This window comes from Ochlerotatus camptorhynchus, unplaced genomic scaffold (assembly GCF_037179485.1).
Source record: "Ochlerotatus camptorhynchus isolate MF236.1 unplaced genomic scaffold, CSIRO-AGI_Acam_v1.1 ptg000128l, whole genome shotgun sequence".
NCBI lineage: Eukaryota > Metazoa > Arthropoda > Insecta > Diptera > Culicidae > Ochlerotatus > Ochlerotatus camptorhynchus.
Window position 1 is genome coordinate 3,475,190 of NW_027040618.1, and position 22,085 is coordinate 3,497,274.

At 40.5% G+C, this 22,085-nt stretch overlaps 1 protein-coding gene across 1 annotated transcript in view; it reads right to left on the reverse strand.

Annotated features, from left to right (window-relative positions):
• LOC135700110 (MOXD1 homolog 2-like) overlaps window positions 1–21,222 on the reverse strand; it is an 89,044-nt gene extending 67,822 nt beyond the window's left edge. The window contains exon 1 of the mRNA XM_065220505.1: window positions 20,944–21,222. Coding sequence (XP_065076577.1) covers window positions 20,944–21,195 — 252 coding nt within the window. The 5' untranslated portion in view covers window positions 21,196–21,222. The remainder of the gene's footprint in view (window positions 1–20,943) is intronic.
• Window positions 21,223–22,085: the final 863 nt, after the last annotated feature.

Below are 22,085 nucleotides of genomic sequence, written 5' to 3' on the forward strand. Positions count from 1 at the left end.
ATTGGATAATCGTGTAGGAGCAGGGGTAACAGGTCCAGGTATAAATATCTCAATACCTATGGGCTACTGGCCTACCGTGTTCCAAGCAGAAGTCCAAGCAATTCTTGAATGTTCTCAAATTTGCTTGCGTAGAAACTATAGACATTCTAATATCTGCATTATGTCTGATAGTCAAGCAGCACTCATAGCTTTGAAATCAGCAACATGTAATTCTAAACTTCTATGGGAATGTGAAATGTCACTCCAAAATTTGGCCTGCCAAAACCAAGTGAACCAATTTTGGGTTCCTGGTCACTGTGGAATTCAAGGGAATGAGAAAGCCGACACACTAGCTAGGCTTGGATCATCTCAATAATTTGTAGGACCAGAACCATTCTGCTTGCTCTCTTAGAATGGAGTTCAAGAAATGGGAAAAAATGAAAGTGGAGACCAATTGGAACAACACTCTCAATGCTAGGCAGTCGAAACGGTTTATTAATCCGAGCATTTCAATGACTAGCAAAATTCTTGAACTATCAAAGAAAGATCTCAGTATGTACACTGGTTTAATAAAAGGCCATGTAAATATCACTTGAAGCTAATAGGAAAACTTCAAGATGACATGTGTCGATTATGTGGCTTAGAAAAAGAAGACTCTGAACACCTGCTATTCTCTTGTGCAGCAATATTCAATAAGAGGCGTATTTTCCTGGATAAGAAGCTGACCAAACCCGTTGATATTTGGAATTCAGTTCCCAGCCATTCCTGACTGGGAAAATCCATTCGGTCAGTCTATGTTGGTCGCTTCATAAAATGGTGATACGACATGCTGATAAGCAGTATTAAAACGGGGCATATATCACAATAGATCTAAGTACTGGTCGCAGTGATCAAAATATCCAACAAGGAAAAGAATAGCCTCTGAAGTGTTGAAGCTAGTCAACTGGAATGCTTGCTCGCTCAAGAGCAAGAATATCGAGTTCGTTGAGTTTCTCAATGAATGAAGCATCGACATTGCCATCATAACTGAAACCCACCTGAAGCCCGAAATTAACGTCTACCTTCCCGATTTCCGGCTCTGGACGAGGAGAAATGGCTATTGCATTAAGGAGAAATGGCTATTGCATTAAGGAGAAACATCTGCTGCCGAGCTTCCAGCTAAATATCATCGCAGCCGTAGGGGTGAAAGTTTCAACTCCTATCGGCGCCATCACCATCGTTGCGGCTTGTTGCCCCAAATATATCAACATCAGGGACGGGTCAACAACAGACCTGCGACGAGATATTGTGAAGCTAACACGACAGCTGAAGCTGAACAACGACCTGCAGGAAGCGCAATACAACATCTTGAGTCAGGACACTCTCACCCGGCTGAGTCGGTCCGCTGATCACGCCATCATTGACATCTACATCAGCAACATGGTCAACATCTCGCAAGCGGTTGTCTACCAAGAACTCAGGTCGGACCACTATCTGGTGGTGACCGAAGTTGGTTCCACGGTGAATTTGAATTTGAAGCTTCCCGGCGCAACTATCATCGTGCGAACTGGGATCAAAATCAACATTGCGTCCCAAAAAAAAAATTTCCAAAATTTCCCCGGTCAGGGACCAACACGTGTCAGTGACAGCCCTACTAAAGACCTCATTAGACTACGAACACCATTCGTAGGCAGTACCAGCGTTCTGGCCGGGCAAACTTGAAGACCAATTGCAATCGTTTAACAAAGATCAATCAGGCCAGGATGGTGGATCTCAGAAATAACGATTTTGCGAATAAGATCCGTTCTCTCCAGATTGAGCAAAGCCTTTCTGGAAGCTAACCAGAATCTTAAAAAATAAGCCTAGACCCACTCCACCACGGGTTCCTCTGAATCGTCCTGATGATTCAGTGGCTCATCTGATAATTCCTGTTGAGAAGGCTGCTGTGATTGGCCAACACTTCATCAGCTCCCATAACCTCCGGCAAAACATGATTAGTCCACATGAGACTGCTGTTGCTGAAAATGCAACCAACCACTATTTGATTCCCAACCACTTCCCCGTAGTTTCATAGATTTCAGCTGCCGAACTGTTGGCCTATATCAAATATTCCAAAAACATGAAGGCCCCAGGTTTCGATAACATCTTGAATCTAGAACTCAATCATATGCATTCTAGATTCTATTAAGCAATCATTGCCTTAGGCTTGCCTACTTCCCCTCGAGCGTTAGCTAAAGTCATACCCGTCTGCACTGGCGTGCACAGGGTGGGGCAAGGTGGGGCAATTATGATGTAACATAAATGAATAACTCTGGTGGAAAAATTGAATCTCGCTAAAAATGTGGAGGTGCACATTTAACAGAAAATTTCTGTTGGAAAGTTCGCAACACTGTGGTGAATGTAGAAGCAAGGTTTATTGATTTTTCTGGTGCATAATTTGCATCGTTCTGATGAATACATGCATGAAGAGGCAAAGCCTGAAAATTGCACCATAAAGGTGCATGGTGAAACAAACTTCACTGACAATTTTTGGTGCACCCTTCTGGAGGAGCATGCTTTATTGAAAATTTCTGGTGCAATATTTGTATTGCTCTGATAAATGAAATGAACAGAAAATTACTGGTGAAAAACTTGCACTGGTCTGGTAAATGAAGGCACAGGCTTTATTTGAAATTAACCTGTATTGAAAATTTCTGGTGGAACATCTGCACCGTTCTGGTGAACGGATGGACAAGCTTTTCGGAAAAATTTTGGTCTTAAATTTGCATCCTTCTGCTGAATAGAGAAACAAACTTTGATAATAATTTCTGTTGTAAAATTTGCACCATTCTGATAATTGGAGGGAAGCTGCTTTACGAAAATTTATGACAAAACATCTGTAAATAGGGGCAGCTTTATTTGGTGAAAAACCTGCAACATTCTGATGATAGGAGAAGCAAGCTATATTGAAAATGTCTGGTGGTAGATGGAAAAAGGAAATCTGCACCAATCAGAAGATTGGAGAACCAATTTTTATTGATCATTAACGGTGGAAAATTTGCATTTTCTGGTGTAAAATCTCCTGGGGCAAGTTTATATTGAAAATTTGTGGTGTTAGATTTGCAACAATCTGCTGTCTGGAGGGGCAAGCTGAATTGAAAATTCCTGATGTAAAAATTGCACAGTTTTGGTAAATGAAGGGACAAGCTTTATTGAACATTTATGGTAGAAAAACTACAACGTTTTGGTGAATGGACGGACAACTTAAACTTGACTTCTGAGAAGAAACTCAAGGGTATTGAATTCTGAGGACAGTTGTAAAATAAAAGATTTATGGGAATGATTCGTGCAGATAATTACTAAAAAAATTCGAAAGGAATGCCGTGACAATTTTGAGTGAAATTCCAAAGGGATTTTAAGCAAAATTTCAAGCGAATCTTGAGCATAATCTCAAGTTCATTCCAGAAAAAAAATCTGAAACTCTAAAAGAATATCAGTTCCAAAGTGTTCTGAGGAAAGAGGAGAGTTCTAAATATAAATCCAGTGGACCTCTGAGAAGAATTTTGAAAGAGCTTTTAGGAGAGTTCTTAAAAATCCGATAAGAACCTCAAGGATATTGAATTCTGTGGACAGTTCCAAGGGATTTCTGGGGAGTATTCCATGAAAATTCTGCGAATAATTTCTAGTCAATCCTGCAGATAGCTCCTAGATAATTCCGAAAAGAATACCGTGAAAATTGAATTTTGAGTGAAATTCCAAAGGGATTTTGAGGAAAAGTACCGATAATTTATAGCTCATTCCGGGAATAATTCTGGATATTATGGAATTCTGGATAATATTGAAGGAATTCTTCTGAAACTCTAAGGGAATTTCAGTTCCAAGGTGTTATGAGTAAAAGTCAAGAAGAGTTCTAAAAATAATTCCAGAGGACTTCTGAGAAGAATTTCAAAAGAGCTCATAGATTTCTAAAAATTTCGAAAAGAACCTCAAGGAATTCTGAGGATGGACTTTTTCACTACTGTACAAAGTTTAGAGATAGCTTTTGGATTCTCTGGAGTTGTCTCTGTTTGCAGATGACACATCCATCGTCTACAAGGGTAGGGTCATCGGAGCTCTTCTGCCAAACTTCAGAGAAGCTTGGATGTCCTGTCTGAGTATTTCAACAACTGGAAGATCTGTATCAACGTGGCGAAGACAAGACTTCTCCCGTCTGAGAATAATAAGATCTGCTTGAACGGTTCAGTGATGGAATGGTTCAAAGAGGTTGTGTACCTTGGACTAGCACTAGCCAGCAAGCTTCTTTTCAGGGAGCACATTGACTACACTAAACACCAAGTGCAACATCTTGATAAGCTCACTGTACCCGCTTATCAATAGGAAGACCACCTTATCCCTGAAAAATAAGCTTGCTGTCTATAGACAACTAATTCTACCTGTTTTTGAGTATGGTATGCCATTCTGGGAGAGTTGTTCCAAATGCTTTCAGCTTAAACGGCAAAGGGTCCAGAACAAGATTCTTAGGATGATCCTAAACAGTCCCCCGCGGACTCGAAATTCTGAAAACCACCTTCTGGCTGAAATTCAGACATTAGAAGAACGGAGAGTATTCATCCTGGAATGGTTTAGGGACACCTGTCGGAGATCACTTCAACAGATCGTACATGATCTAGCACGTTAGGTTGAGTTGTACTCGTAGCTAGGTTGGTTATCACAATTTTTGATTCAAACTCACACACCCCCCAAGTGGTATTCTGATAAATCAATGTACAATCATAATCGTATGAAATAAACATAATTGTAATACCTACTGTTTTTCAGACGCAAACGTACTTTGCTAAAAAAAAATATGCGTGCATAAACCGGTAGCTTGTTTAACAAAAATGTCCGGGAAAAAACTAAACGACAAAGTCCCTGATTAATTTCTTTAGGTTGTCGTTTACTTTTTTTGACCTGAATATGCACCGAAATTGAATTCTATGGGGATCTTTATCACCTACCAGCGGAACAGCGCCATCTCTGTAGAAAATGGTCAATCAAAATGATTAATTCCCTGAGAGGCATACGACCCATTCGAGTACATCCAAGTTCAAATCTGTTCCTCTACAGTTGGTCACAATCCGAAATAGCGTACGTACGTCTAGTGTCGGGTGGAAATTTAATATATTTTAATCTTCAGAATAGTTTCATCTCCAAGGGCTCCCTCAGCTTGTGAAAAAAAAAATCACACAACACAGCGCCCTACCCGTAGGATAACTGTCCCGAATGAATTTACATGAAAATGCGAGAAGCTTTTAGTTGTATACACACAGCTACCAACATCAGGGAAGCCATCCTCGCTGGCACTGGAAGAGCGTCTGCTTCAGGTCTTCATCCATCTGCGCTACAAAACGGAAATTGCACTTGGTCCACAAAGAACCGGGATTAAGCACGGCAAAAAAGCTCTGCGTCTTTCGCATTCAGCAAAAGGATTACAAACCTTCCCTCAAACAGCTGAGCGCCGGTCGGGAACGCGCCCCGTTTTTCCCATCATATCCGTTTTCGGATCGGCTTGACCCGGACCGGACTGGACTGCACTTGATGGATATTTTGTGGTGTGCGGTCTGACGATTCCGCACACAGCAGCAGGCTTTAATTAATTTGTAAAAACAGGTATAGGCGGGGCACCGGTAAGCTCTGAATCGACTCTGCTCGCCCGCCGTCATGGGAATCCAATCCAATTTTTCGAACAAAAATGTTAATCCGAATCATACTCACTCGCAGTCGCCGTTATTATTATCATCATCATTATCATCATAGCCTTGTCTCCGGTGCGAGGTTATGATTGCCATTAGTGTTATTATTTTAAATCGGAATTTTACAGTTCCGGAAACGGCCTTATAAAAGCAGAACGCGCGCAAACTTAATCCGCTTTGAATGGCGTTGCCCGGAGTCGGTTGGTTTTTATTAGTTGCCAGATTCCTATCCCTTCCGTTTCGGTTTTCGGGCCGAGTTTTTGCAAACTGCACTTTTCGTTCCGAACCGGTCCGGGGCTGGTCAGAATAAATATTAAAAAAAAAAATGAGAAACACGCAAGTTCTGCTACCGGTTGCTACCCTCCCGTCCGAAACGAACCGGATGTCGTCAAATGATGAAAAAGGTACGTGTAAGCAGGCGAGCGAGCGAGATTTTTTTTAATGCGAAAGCGATTTGTAAGTTTACTTTTAACGACGCCACTTGCACGAGGTGCTCGGTGAACTGAATTTTATGACACACACACTGACTGGCCGGAATTGTACAGGATTTGATTGGCGAGCGCCATTAATGGGTGCATAATTTAACTCCTCTCGACAGCATGCTCCTGAAGTCAGCAGAACTCTTGATGGTTCGCTTGATTCATTGAGGCCTTTAAACTGAGTAATGAGCTTTTGGAAAGGTGGGCGGAACTGATTTGAAATTTTTATGTCAGTTTATGACGCCTTGGGACATAACAGAAACATCTGCTCGGAAAAATTGCAGCGTTCTGTAGACCAACAGAAAGACAGTAGAGTTTAGAGTTGGAGCGTATAAAGGTAAATATTCATCATGGTGAACGTGAAGCGAACAGTAGTAAAATAACTAATAATTAGTTATCCAGACGCGTTCTGCCCAGACATGCCAAGATAAAGTAAATAAAATTGCGAGTTGTGATGACTTTTTGCAAGAATTAATTTAATCATATATCATAATTAATGTGGTAGAAGGTGCCGGATTTTAAATTAAGCATTTTGACCAAAAGCTGCAACTCAGGTTTCAAATCCAAATCGCTGTAGAAGCCATATTGCAGAACCAGACTTGTTCTGCAATCTGTTAACAATCAAGGTTGCTTAATGTAAACTATTTAAAGCAAGTAAATATGCATGGAGACACGTAGCAGTGCAATAAAACAGGCGAGAAACTGAAATAATTTTGAAAACTTCTGCACCAAGTGCAAACCTTGACAGCATTGAAAGGTAATAATTTGACAATCAATTGGATTGATTTCAGTAGGTTTGTGTGTCGAAATTATGCTTTAGTTTATTGGTGATTATCTCTTCAAAACGGTCACTCAGTTGTTCCATTCAAATGCACTTGAAAACGAGGCAGCCTGTTAAAATGCAAATCATCCACACATTTGGAATCAGCCCTGGTACGCTCAGCTGATGTTTTACTCAGTTCTGCGTTCACCAACGACGAAATTCGAAAAAGAGTTAAAAGAGACGTAATCTGGTCTCGGATCCTCAGCCTGGGACCACATTATGGAACCAAGTCGAAACGAAGCATTCATACGAAAAACACTTTATTTTGAGCTCCCCAATGAGGATCCTGATTTATCCTGATTTTTCTAAACAATGTTAACCATATTCGAGTGTGCCCTTTGTAGTGTCCGTTTAGATAAATCTTCATCATTCTGTACGTAGATACCATCTATATTTCTTGCCGAAATACAACACTCCACTTATTTCACTTCCGAACCTCCAAATGAACCAACTTTTCACACCCCACCGCCATCCGCCCTAATGCCAAATTCAAACATTTACCAAAACAATCGAAATTAGGCTTAGTCCCCTTGCTACGAACGCCACCATCTTGGATCGCAGCAAAACTTCCCGATTGTAGCGAAAAAGTACACCCAGTTTGGCAACTTTTCGCGAAAAAAAAAAGAACATCCGTGCTAAAGTTCTATTTACTTTTTCGATTGTTTTGCCCGGGCCACCGCGAGACGGAAGTTTGCTGCTTCCCGAAATGTTCTCCCGGGTGTGGGAAGCTGGCATCAATCAAATCTCCGGACAATTTCACCGGCATTCGAATTTTTCCACCTCGACTGTTCCGCAAATTGTAGAATGATTGGCTTGCATTACCTACCGGGAGGGCTACACTAATTACAGCCGATCTATTTTGGATTTGTTCGGTTCAGCGGTTCGGATTTCGGATACGCACCCTCAGCAAATCTCTCGAAACCTTCGGGCAATTATCGAAGAAAACAAAAGTACTGTGTCATTAGGCAGACGAATTGCGATGGACCCAGGTAGGCGCAACGGGCAGAGCCCCGGTAGCTGCCGTAGGGCCTTCCGATTATATGGCCGCATTTGGAAGAAGTTCGGTTTTTACAACCTCGGTAATAAATCAAACAAATTAGGCCCTGCCGAGGCAGCACAATCGGTGGAGATGGAGAGGAATTAGCATTTTCTGGGTTTCAAGGTCTTCGGCGAAGAGACGGAAATAAGTTGAACTCCGAAAAATAAAGAAACAAAAGTGAACCAACGGAAAAACACAAACTACCCCAGAAGGCAAGAAGCAGGAGGATTGCAAATTTCTTTCCGTTTTTCGGCCCGTTTACGGGCTTTTATCATTTGTTCGACTGTTTGGGAAAAGGGAAAGAGAGAGAGATAGCCCAAAATGTGTGCGTACCTCCTACCAAATTAATGCCAATGGGTCCCAGGCCGGACGGAGTTTATCGGTTTCCTCGAGGCACCCAGATCATAAATCTATATTTTTCGGCTTTTAACGATTGTGTTTGGAGGGCTTCGGCAGCAGTGATAGTTGCATGCTTTTTTGTTTTGCAAAAATGGGACTTTGTCAGTCGTAAATGCCATTTTGAGGATGAACCAAGTTTGAATATGTGCACGTATTATTTTTGAAATGGCAGAAAATTGACGGCTGTAAGCAATGCAATGTTTGCGATTGTAAATCACGTTAATGGTCGTATATTGGACTCAGCAGTTTTTACATGCTCTAGGGGGTTTCAAACGACGAAAATGCATAAAATGCTTATTTGACTTTTAACAGACATAACGAAGCTTGCAAGAGAAATGAAGAGATCAATACAACTTTAGGTGACTTGAGGTGAAATTTGGACTTACTCATATGGTGTTTAATGAAGGATTCTTTTTAGAGTGTTTTTTTAGAGCTTGCTACATTAGACAATGCAAAAGCATACAATCAGATTTTAACACCACTTGACGTCCTAGATCAGCTAATAAACTGGGGTCTCTCTGAGAACATTCTTCACTTCCTGAGGAACTGGAGGTATGTATGTGCACCGCTCCTTTTGGGTATGTCTAGGAAACCAACGCTCGACGCAGTTTCGCGGAAGAAACAGATGTACCTCAGGGCTCGGACAACGCCGGCATTCGTGTACGCTGACGACATCAGGGAAAGATTCATGGATTCCAAATTCAAATCCCGGCAACGAACAGCTTTTGTAAACAATGACTTCTCTTGATGATTTCTAGAAAATCAAGGCTCGCCCACGCAAACCAACATCCTCATCGGTTAGGGAAAGACTTCCCCTATCCGATGGTTAGGTTGGTCTGCGTGGACGTGCCTTGAATTCCTAGAAATCATCGATAGAAGTCATTGTTTACAAAAGCTGTTACGCCCTAATTCCAGCTCTATCTACACATGGACACTCTAAAAACTCAGAATTGAATAAGGATCATGAAATGTTCAACTCCACACTATCGACGACAACCACCGCTATCACATGTCGACACAAATTGCAACGCACCCTCCTGGGGTATCAATTCCTGAGTTCCATCACTATCTAGCATTCTCATGTAACTAAGAATCAGCATCACAGCGATCAAAAGATTGGGTCTGTCTTGTTAAATAAATCGATGTGATCCTCGACTTTTTGAGTAAAGGAATCCACACAGCAAAATCTTTGAAAAATTTACATGAGATACATTGATGTAGTTTCTGACCTTAGTTGTAACATATTTACAGCCATATAGCATAAATTTTGTATGCAACATAAGTATGCAATAATACGCATGTGCGTTTATACATGGAGGTCAACAATTCAATTTAAATTGATTTTTTTTCGACGTTTTCTACAGCTTTGATAAATTGAATTTCAGATTTGCAAACCTACAGTTTTATATTTTAAAACTTTTTGCAGTTGTTAGTTGAAAATTTTAGAATTTATCAGTGATGTTAAGACATTCTTCTCAGTAAGCAAAAAAGGTTGCCACTAGGCAACCGAACTTCTTAACATCTGAAACATCGTTCACAGTGAAGAAGTCAGATGTGATGGTCATGCTACACTTTTTCGACGTAGGACTATGTCTTTAACGGCGCCGGTGGTGTAGTGGTAAGCGTGATTACCTCTCACCCCAGCAGGCCTGGGTTCAATCCCAGTCGGCGCCGCCGGGATGTTCTGAGGCATAACATCTCTGATCACGCCTTCCTTCGGATGGGAAGTAAAGCCGTTGGTCCCCGGTTCATGAGTTGATGGGTCGATAGGTAGGGTCCAGGTGTGGGAGCTGCCTTCCTGGCACGTCGGTAGCATTGGTGCTCAGCACGGAAAACAAGATCGACGGAAAAAACAAACCAAAGGAAGACTATGTCTTTAATTTCTATGCTGGGGGTCACATTAAAAAAAATGATAACTCAGACATGGTACGAAAAATCCCAAACACGGACGCAACGATAGAGCGCAAATCGAACACACGATGCATTGCGCATGCTCACATGAGCGAACTCAATTCTCGGTTGACCGCTCACCATTTCACCAATGAAAGGAAGGGAGGAGAAAAGCAGCGATAGCAAAAATGTAATTTATTAAAACATGCTTTGATAAGCAATTTGTATAAAGTAGATTAGGTTTATATAGTAGTTGTAGGTTAGTTGTAGTTGTATATAGTAGTTATAAGTAGTCCCACCAAGGTGGTCGTTCTTAAAACAGGCCTTATAGGACTAGGAACTGTAATTAATAATAATAATTGAAATTTCAAAGGAACTAAAGTTGAAAAGACGCATCTGTGTCACTTGATCAGTAACACTTGTATTTACTGTAACCACACAAATTCAAGAAACATAGATCATTTAAAGTCAAAAAAGTTTTGTTCGTCATTTGCTTTCGAGCAACGGACGAATGGATATCTCTCACGCCAAAGTCATGAGTTCAAATCTCACCCCGGCCAAGTCACGAATGACCCAAGAGTGTTAAAGTGACTATTATAAAAAAAATAAACAGCCCTGAAGCCATTAAATCTTAACTGCAGTTCTAAAAAAAATGCCTTTAGACCTGCCCTGAATCTATGGGAACTTACGTTTAAATGTATTAATACTCTCATGTTGTTCTGGACGTTCTTAATGCTATTGAAGCCACCCAAAAGTATTTAGGATTTCCTTTAAATTCTTGTAATTTCCATGAAGTGCTCAGAACTTCGTGTATGTTCCCTTATTTTTTCTAATTTTTATGATTAACAAAAATTTTTCAAAAGTGTCTATAATTCATGGCGCTCTAAACTCCCAAGTTTTCTGGAATTTGTTCTTGGAGCTGCAACCGTTTGTACAACTACTCGAGGTTTTAATAAAACTCTGGGGCTTAAGTGCCAACCACGATTAAAAGAGACAACTGGTCGCGTTTGAAATTTTGCCCGACAAATGAAGACTTTCCCCCGGGGACCTCTCAAACAGTCGTTGGAATCTTACGGCAATCTTTATGAACACGCCAAGAGTTCCAGGTATTTCAGATACGATTAGATTTCGACGGTTTAACCTAACTCATCGCGTATTTCTGTTCTCCAGCCGATTCGTTAACGAGGCAGATTAATTCCGCGAGCAAGAAATTTCTAAATGACCTTTCCCTTTTGAGATAGGTCATCTTCACAAATCCACGTTCTTGCGCCAAGCCATTTCATGGCGCCTACAGAAAGTACGTACATTTACAGTGGCTCTCAATAGGCTCAAGCTTTTATAGCAAAGCACAGGGATGATATGATCTCATATGCACGGTTTAAATATTTCATTTCTAGGAAAAATTAATGTAGGGGAAATGGCTCTAATGTTGGCCTATGGATCTAAGACCAGGCCCATCGCTAAAAATTTGCTATTTATCAATTTTTTTCTATATTAACGCGTCATTGGTACGGAACTAATGGATATTTCTATTGAAATTTTAGTCGAATTTATGTATGGGCCACTGAACCATGCGTTAAGAGAAAATCGAAACATTTAACGTCGCGTGAAAGTGGATCCTAATGAAGGCCTCTTTCGTAGCTTTTAGTTTAAGGATTTTAAAGATCGTCAGTTGCAGTGGCTTAATTACTTGTTTATTGGTATGTTGTAAAACTTTTCGTTGTCGTCGGTGCCGGGTTTGAATAGTTATAAAAACTTGAGTAACGATATAATGTGATATGAGGGGCTCGGTGGCCTTAGAACAACCGGTTTTGCTTACTGAGCAGAACATCATGAGTCTAATCTCAAGCCCATCCACATTCAAGATTCGTCAATCGTTTTATTTGTTAACATGACTACATGGTAATAACAGCAACTCGATGATTAAAAAGGAGCTCGTCTGCCTAGTGGCAACCGTTTTTGCTTACTGAGCAGAAGACCGTGGGTTCAATCCCAAGCTCCTTCGCGTTATACGATCGTTAGTACATCAATTCAGCTTATCGTTTACCAAAACGAACCCTGCTGCAAACCCAACCCTATTATCCAATATCCCAGTGATTCCTCGTGGAAGTGCAGAGGTGCTCTCGGCTTCCATCAAAGCGAGTGTCACGTCAACACATTCCTACCCCTTACTTTTTTGACCTGCGTTCGGGCGCGGCCGGCGCTGGTATTGCCTAGTTTTAGATCACCAGTTTTTACACATTGAGGATGATTGCTAGTCCCAAGCATCGTCTATTGGTTCTCTGTGTAATTACAGCTGGTCTGGCAATAACAGAGTAGCAACCGTGGGCGGCCAATCATGCTCATGCTCATGCTCATGCTTTCGAGCAACGGACGGATAAGCGTCAAACACGACGTATGAGTGGAACAGAACGCATCGCACCAATACGAAGACGAGACGACGTCGAAAGCACCCACATCAACCGGAGGAAAGGTTTCCAGCAATAGGCAGCATGACTAGGCGGGCATCATCCGGTCGGCAGTGACTTTTTAAAAACTTCATGTTTGTTCCATCAACATCAGAAAAAAATTGTGGGAACCTTGAAGGTGTTCAGAATTTCATGTAAATTCTAAGAATTTCAAAAACTTCAGGATACAGTCAACTTTCCTTTTCTTGATATTAGAGCGGCATTCAGAACAATTCTTCAAGGACTTCTGGTTCCTAAAGTATATTTGTGCATCTCGTATCCAATGCAAGCGTAGAAAAAAATAGTGAACTAGATTTTTTCCATCGGCTAATGGATAGTTATTTGTTTCTGTTCAATATTTTTAGGGAACATCGACATAGAGAACGATTGAGCTATAAAAAATTGAATGTTTAAGAATCTGCTCAAATCTTTGAGGGAAGGAGAAATATCGCGGTAAAGAACACCGAGAAATGGAGAGTTGGCTGGAGTTCTAAGAACATCAAGAACGTCCAGTACTACGGTGGCGATTTAAGTTCATTAATATTAGGTTCCAGTTCTTTCATGGCAGTTCCATAGATTTCAGGAAATGGTGAAGTTTTAATTAGTGTTCTTTCAACCAGGTTTCGTCTGCTGTATTGCCCTTTCGGAACCTCTTTAACCGCCGATCATCATCATCGATCGGTTCGGTCGACCTCTCGGGACCTAGCCTTGTTGGTTGTTCTTTCCGGCTGTTTCCCAAGTAACTAGCTGAACTGTAAGAACAGAAACTGAGGCGTTCGAACCTGACCTTTGTTTTTCCCGTGGAGTTTTTTATTATCTATTATCGATTGCTGATCTGGTCATAACCAGGCCCAGGAGAAAATTTCTAGCTCCTCATTCTAGGTCCCTATTATTTGCCACTTAGAAGCTGTTCCGAAGCAAAGTAGAACCTCCACGAGTTGTCCCATCATTCGTCTCATCATTCGTCCCATCATTCGTCCCATCATTACTTCCATCATTCGTTGAGTCACGAAAAGGCTTGCCAATGCACATCAAAAATCGACTACATAGGGGAAATGGCTCTAATGTTGGTCTATGGATCTAAGGTTGGGCCCATCGCTAAAAATCTGGCATATTCTGGGAGCTTCAGATAATTTCTAAAACAGAAATTAAGAAAACTTAAGAAACATAACAGAAACTTCACAGAAGCTTCAATTCAAGGAAGTGCAGAAAACGTCGGGAAGTTAAGATAATTTCAGGGCAGTTTTAGTAATGTCAGGGCTATTCCAGAAATATCCTCATAAGTGCAATGAAAACTTCAAGAAGTTCCAAGAATTTCAGGAAAATTTAGTGATCATCAGAATGGTCCACAAATGTCAAACCAACTAAGGAAATACCGAGGATTTTGGGAAGTTTCATGAACAGACTGTGGGATATTATGATAAGAGCTGGGATCTTCTATAAAATTTTAGCCACTTCAGTGAACTTCAAGGCGGTTCCTTTATGGAAACTACGTGAACTTTTAAGAAGTTCTAAAAAGTTCAGGGTAGTGATGAAAACTTCTTCTTATTCTTCTTCTTCTTCTTGTTCTTTTTTCTCATTTCAAGCTTACTGATTATGGCATATCAGCTTACTGCGTGCTCTCAACTTAGTGTTCTTAAATGCACTTCCACAGTTATTAATTAAGAGCTTTCGATGCCAATACCGATGCATGAATTTGCATGTTGTGTGGCAAGCACAATGATACTCTATGCTCAGGGAAGTAGAGAAAATTTCCAACCTGAAAGATTACCTTGACCGGACCCGGAAATCGGACCCGCCGCCTCCAGCTTGGTAATACCGTGCTTTTACTGACTAGGTTATGAGGCTTCATGAAAAATTGAATATACTTTCATACATTCCAAAAACCACAGGAAAATTTGGTCCACAGATCTTGAGACAATCTTGGGAGATCTTAAGGGCAGTCCCAATAACTTTCGAGAAAGTCCAGAATTTCAGATTTAAAGATTTGTAGAGATTACTTTCGATTAATTCTGGACAGCTCCATGAATTCCACGGAAATTTAGAGAAACTCTAAGAGTTCTAGGAATTTCAGGGAAGTCAAGACGATTCCTGAGAAATTTAGAAAACTTCATCAATATAATGGGATCTTTACAGAAGTCCAGTAATTTTCAGAGAAAATCATTAGGTGAAGAACTTCATGATAGTTGAACGAAGCTTCGGTAGCTTCAAGAACATGAATGAACATTAGTTCAGATCAATTAACTTAACTAGAAACTCAGGTTTACATTTAGAAATTATTACCGACTTCGGTAATTTTTTACCGAACTTTCTACAACCGAACGTTCGGTAAAACTTTGACACACATTTTAAAAGCTGTTGTACTAAATTTTAATTTAAAAATACTGTCAGCCAGCGTTGCCAGACAAACCGATTTATCGGTATTTCTACCGATTTCCGAACTAGATACCGATACACAGATAAGGTTGCTCAGAATACCGATTTTTGAGGGTTTATACCGATTTATACCGATAAAATCAAAATGATTATTGTCTGCCCGCGCTCGAATTTTGGAAAAACATTATTGGAAGGGCCTTTAACATTAAAAAAAAGTCATAATTAAAAATGTCTTATGGATACTCCTTCGATTAATGTTTCAATTTCCTCATCGTTTTTGGCTACCCATGAATCGATAAACAGTCGATGGCTCTTTTTGCTAATTCCGGGGGAATCGGGAAATACTTTTTAAATCCTATTTAACTTCCTGGATTTTCTTCCAACTTTCCCCTGCAATTTTCTTCCACCTTACATTGTAAATTATTTTACGATTCCTCTCGGAAACTTATTTCGACTTCCCTTGGAAGCTTCTTCAGCCTTCGCTCGAATGATTCTTCCATCTATTCCCGCCAGTTTTTTCAACTTTCCCGGAACTTCAGGGATGCTTCCAATGAACTTCTGGAAGTCCAATGAACTTCTGGAAAATTGAATGGTTTTCAGGACAGTTCCATAAGTTTCAGGAGAATTGAGAGAACTTTAGGAAGCTCCGAGAACATCAGGACCAATCAATAAATTTCAATGAAATTGTTGAAATTTTGAAGGAGTTCCAAAAAACTCATCCTATTTCCGAAAATGTCAGCAATGTTCCGAGGGGCTCATGCAAATTTAAGAAACGTAAGGGAAGTTACACGAACATTGGCGCATTGTGAGAACATTTTATGGAAGTTCCGTGCTTATTAAAGGCAGTGTCAATAACTTTTAAAAATTAGAAAAATCGGGAAGATCAGAGAACTTCAATGCTGATGTTACAATAAATTAAAGAAAATCGTGATAGCGCTTAAGAAATTTCGTAATCTTCAAGAACGTCTAGAGACCTTCAAAGTTGAGATAGAGATATTCCAGTAGTCCCATTATAATCAGGGAAGTTCAAAGTATTTCAAAGATGATCAGAGTACTCCAAAACAGCCCTATCAACTTTAAGAATGTAACAAGAACTTTTATGGAATTCCGAGGAAATATGTAATGTGCCTAAGTACATTTCAGGAATGTTTCGAAAACTTCAGGGGCATTGCGGAGTCTTCAGGGATGTTGGGTGACCAATTGTAAAATGTTCTGGATCATTAGAACACCCCCAAGAGCTCTTTTTCTTCCGGAATTATGTCCTTGTTTCTTTCGACTGTTCCGTTAGCGCTCTGGCTTCCGATTTCCTCCAGATTTTTTTTCCCAATCTACCTTACGAAGTTTCTTCCGTCTTAATCAGGAAGTTCAATTAAAATTCCCCTAGATATTTTTTTCGTCTAGTTCGAGAATTTTGTCCAGTCGTTTTTTTTTTACTTCAATTGGAAGGTTTTTCTGAGCTTCTTCTGGGTTCCCCTGTGTCCCGATTTCCGAAACCTGCCTGCCTTCCTTTGAATTTGAAATCCGATTTCTTCTGAAAATTTCTTTAAATTTTCGCCAGATTTTTCTCAATTTATGTCTTAGAAGTTCCACGGATGTTTTTCCATCTTCTGTCAGAACTTTCCTCAAATTTCTCCCAGGAGAGCTTGCTTCTTCTTTCTTTGGATGTTGTTTTCAGCTTCCTCCAGAAGCTAATTCAAACATTCCCCGGAGTTTTCTTCCAGAATTTTCCGATCATAGTCCAAAAGTTAAAATTTTCGCTTTCCAAAACGGCAAATAAAATTAATTAAAATAGTAAATACCGATAAATACCGATTTTTTAAAACCTTTGATACTGATAAGCTTTAAAACATTCTGGCAACACTGCTGTCAGCCTTGTTGAAACAATCGAGTCTTGTCAGTGCGGGAAAGATTTCCTTGGTTTGAAGCTTTAAAACTAATGAATTAAAATGCCCGATTTTTACCGAACAGTTCAACTGTTGAATGTTCGGTAAACATTATCAAAGCCGGTAATCTGTCTAATTTTCGAAAATTTCAGTTCTGAGATCTTCAGGGAGGTTCAGAGAACTTCATAGAAGTTTTGAGATGTTTAGGCCATTTAGAGATGTAAAACTTGTAGAATGATCAGAGAACTTCAGAGCAGTGTCGTTAATTCTAGGGCAGCATGTAAAAAGGGACTATGTGCTAAATGTAAACAATGGCTTCAGCGTCGATTTCTCACGGATTAGTACTCAGTAAGGCAAACCGACATCAGTATCTGGCAGAGGAAGTTTGATCTATCAAATAGTATAGTTATTTTGCATGGGCGTGTTGTCGTGATTTGTAAGCAATCGACGTCATTGTTTCCGTTTGTCTTGTATGTCCGTCTCTTATGTTGCTCCCCTTCTCAATTAATTGCAGGGATTTCAAAGAAGTTCCGAAGAATTATGGCAAAATCCAAGAATTTCAGAAACGTAAATTACAATAATGGGCGCTTCTTAAAGGAGGCTCATGGATTCAAGTTGGGTGGTGGCACACATATACAAAATCTGTGAGTAACCAGCTTTAAATTAACATTATTTCTCGTTTGCTTGATTCTTCACAAGTACGGAGCTAGAGATGGTCGAGTTGCGAGTTTTAAAACAAAATTTCAGTAAAATTCGGGATCAAGACAGAATCAGAACTGGTTCGGAAGGTTGGACTACTTCAAAATAATCGGGTTGGGGTCGGGTTAAGCTTTAAGTTCAATGAAAATGTAGGATTTGCGCCCGGCATGGCTTCTCGAGCAGAAACGAATATCTCGATACCTTTAATTGGTATGGATGAGCCTGACATAAGAGGTAAAATACCAAAAAATCATCAACCAAAACAATGTTCCCACAATACTATTCCAATTCCAAATTATGATAGTGCAATACCAAAACATTACCACACAGGTATTCTTCTGGTATCCAAGTATCAATTTTTGTTACTTAGTATTTTGCTTGTAATTTTTGGGTTTTATTCTTTGGTATTTTACCTCTCATGTCATGCTAGTCAATACCAAATTTCGGCATCAGGTCAAAATAAGGTATTCATTAGTTATTTTCTCCCGCTCGGTTTTAATCATTTTTATATATTTTTGAAGATCTCCATCAGCAATTCGCTTCATTTTTTGTTTTCTTGATTATAAGGATATTTTCTAAAACAATAATCACGCATCCTTTGCTGTATCCAAATGATGCTCTATGTTTTTCGACTGTGTGTAATTAACTAAAAACACGTATTTGAGAAACAAATCTAAATGACGCGTGGCGCATAAAATCAGATGATTTTCTCAGTTTACAAAAATCGGGTCTTATTGTTGAAAAAAAAAACCGGTTCAAGTTTAATTCGAGTTTTCATGGAAATAAAAACAGTCGAATGCGGAATGGGTTTGGGTTTGTCAAGATAAAATAAGTTGAGTTTGGGTCGGGATCGGATTAAACTAAAGAAATCAGTCCTATTTCGGTCGAGTTCAGGTTTGTAAAACATGAAATCCGACCCTCTCTACTCTGTACACGCAAAAAGGGGTTATGAAATGAAAACCAACCCCATTTCTCGAAAAATTACACGCAAGAAAACAACTTTCCACCACGGATAATCTCTAGTTTTATCGTAGTTTTACTAATCAAAGCACAATTACACAAAGTAGTATATCAACAAAGTTGTAAATAAGATGTTGTGCTTCTTATTCAAGATTTGACGATACCATCAGAGTTGCAATCTAGAAACTAATTTCTAGCTGCCGTTTCATATGATATCGCTCTTTCAACCTCGAGTTCCATGAATCGAGTAGAATTACATACATACAAATATGTTGATTTACGGAGTCATCAATACATGGTATGCAAAATATTGAATCTTAAGTATTGAAACCTTCAAACATTCAGAGTTGGTTGGAAATGCTATCTAACACGAAGCTTTAGTTTGATAATATATTAGCTAGAGAATGATCTTAGAACAGGGTAGGTAGATAGTTCCGTTAGAGTACGGCAGTTTTCATACTGCCTTACTCTAACGGAACTATCTACATACCCTCTTCTAATACCATTATCTAGCTAATAAATTATCACACTAAAGCTTAGATAGCATTTCCAACTAACTCTGAAAATCGCAAACTTTGCGTGTGAAGTAACATAAAAACATTTGGAATGTTGAAACATTCGTTGGACTTTTGAACAATAATCGTCAAACTTAAACCTGCACCAACATGAATCAACACTTTTCACCGAAAAGTAAATGCAACCCTTCACACCAAAAAATTATGAATATTAATGATGATGTAGATATCCATGCATGCTAAAATTGAAGCATGTAAACTTCCTTTTCACGTAAACTAGCAACTTGCAAGAAATATTGCTTACAAAGATGGATGGTTGCATACAATATTTAGAATATTTCATTAAATGACTCATAAATTTACACGATCTGTAATGTGTATTTGTATGATATGTGACGCTCCATTTATGTGCATCATAGTGACAGAAATTTATACTACTTTTTCGAACTGTGTTACCCGAGAAATACCCTATATGCAACGACAATCCCCTTCCCAGGAAATTCCGATCGATCATACCCGGTATCTTTCGTATCTCCGAACAAACTTTGCTACAAGTGTTGATTTTTCCACCCCCTCGTAAATGTTCATTCCTACATTGTCAACAACAGCGGTTATTAGAGTTGTCACCGAGGCAAGGAAAATTCCTGCCTGTTTGCGAAAAACAACAACAACGACATCGACCAAGATTCGAATCCAACCTACAACACTTCAAACAACAGCCAACACCAGCGCGACAGCGATTTTTTTTCACACGTGGGTGTCCATCCGCGCTCGCTTGTAAGCATTCGCTTGAGGGACTTCTACCTGTAGGCAACCCCCACCCGACACCCGGCTCCCCTCCACGCATCATGCTAATTTATTTCATGTACAAATCGCAAAACCAAACACTGCGCCACACCGCGGCCGCGACATGCATCGGGACATAAATTTTCTCATGTTGTACCAGTTGCAGCAGCACCACCTCCTCCACCTGGTTTCCCTGTCACTGCACTTTGCACTGGGTTGGTAATCGCATCTTAAAGGTGCCTTAAAAAATGCCAGCTATCAAGGAAGCGCGGTACGGCTTGTCAAAGACGCCCCCGCATCATTTGCGGTTCGGAGTTAAGAGCCGAACAACAAAGAAAATATTGAGCTTTATTTTGTTTGTGAAATCGAGAAGGACAATTGACTCCACTCATGAGAAGATTGTTGAAATTTGAGCAAATTAAATTAAATTACAACCACTGATTCCACTGAAAAACGGGCGCCTTGCTTTCCGAACCAATGCGATCATAAGTTTTTATGAATAAATTAATTACTTTTTCCGGCTCATTTGCTGCAGACGAGGGAATTATGCCAAGATTTTTAGTTTTTCCTCCATGATCGCCGTTCTGCATGCTGTGCTCATCTTGGCGCAAAACGACGCGCCACATTGCACATTGTTCCTCGACCGCGACAATTAGTGCTGCTCCTTTCGATTTCTTTTTTTTTTTGTTTTCAAAGTCACGCCGAACACGCACTGCTCTCGAAAAGTGGGAGGTAATTCTAAATTAGCTCTACCAACAAAATAAAACAACAGAAAAATCGCTGCTCCGATGGCAATCTTCACGTCTAAATTATCTCCCCGTCGGATCGGCTGTTGGTCCATCAGGCATCAACAACCAATCAAGGGGGAGGATCCCCTGAAGCGACCGGCGAGCCGGGCAACTTTCTAAAAACCGATAATTATCTCCCACCCGAAAAAGGGAACCGCACGAGTCACGCGACTAAAGCAAATCGACTTACCTGAAAGTGAACCTGCCCGTTGTCGACCCATCCGATCACGATGTCGGCGCCGTAGATTGACCCATCGGTGGAGAAGCCCAGACCGACGTAGCCCAAGGTGCGGGCCTGCACCTCGAACGTAATGTCCTGATTGTTGATGCTCCACAGCAGCCGGTAGTTTTCGTCCAAATCGACCGCGTGGTCCCAGTGGGCTCCACTCGCGACGCCCAGCAGGGCCACAAACGAGAAGAGACGCCACCGCGCCGAAGCCATCCCGCGCGCCGCGGAGGGTGAACTCACTTTGGTTGAACACATTTTTTTTTTAATTTTTTTTTCTCGGTAAACACCAATAGATTACCACGGTTGATTCTTCACGATATCGCACTCTTTTGATTGATTCACTTTTCACCCGTGGGGTGAGGGGGGATAACTTAATTTGGCAACACAACAGACTCACAAAAAGGGATTCTTCACCGTTCGTCACTCATGATGCTGAATCCTTCGGGGCTGCTTCGTTCTTCTGTAGACACTTGGGCGGGAAACCTGCGAAACGGGAGATTGAAGAGAACGGTTAGTCTTTTGATTTGATGGTGATGTAAGAGTGTTATATTAACTGAAAAAGTGTTGTCTTGACATTTTAAGTAGTATAGAGTTAAATCGGGATGTAGTTTTTGTTTCTATTTGAAGTGAACCCGATTTAGATGCTGACTCCTTGCCCTAACTTGATTGGCGTTGTATTAAGTTGTAATTTTGTTTTGGTGGTGAACTGTCATAACCAAATGCGTGCCTTTGACACCATTTGTGGGGCCGACTTCTTTTGATACTTTTACCACTGTTTCTTCAAAACCTTAGGTGTTTTACGAAGTCTGGCCTTCATGATGGCCCAAAACTTCTCAATCGGGTGAAGTTCCGGCGAGTTCGGTGGGTTGACGTCTTTTGATACAAAAAAACATTGTTGTCTCTGTACCAGTCTAACACCAGCCACGCATAGTGGCAGGATGCCAAATCTGGCCAATACAGCGTCTCGTCTCTGTGGGACAGCAGGAAGGGTAGGAAACGCTTCTAGAGGCACTCGTCCCGGTAGATTTGCCCGTTGATGGTACCCGTTGTGATGTACGGCTGGCTCATTTTGCCACAACCAGTGATGGCCTACCAAACCAAGA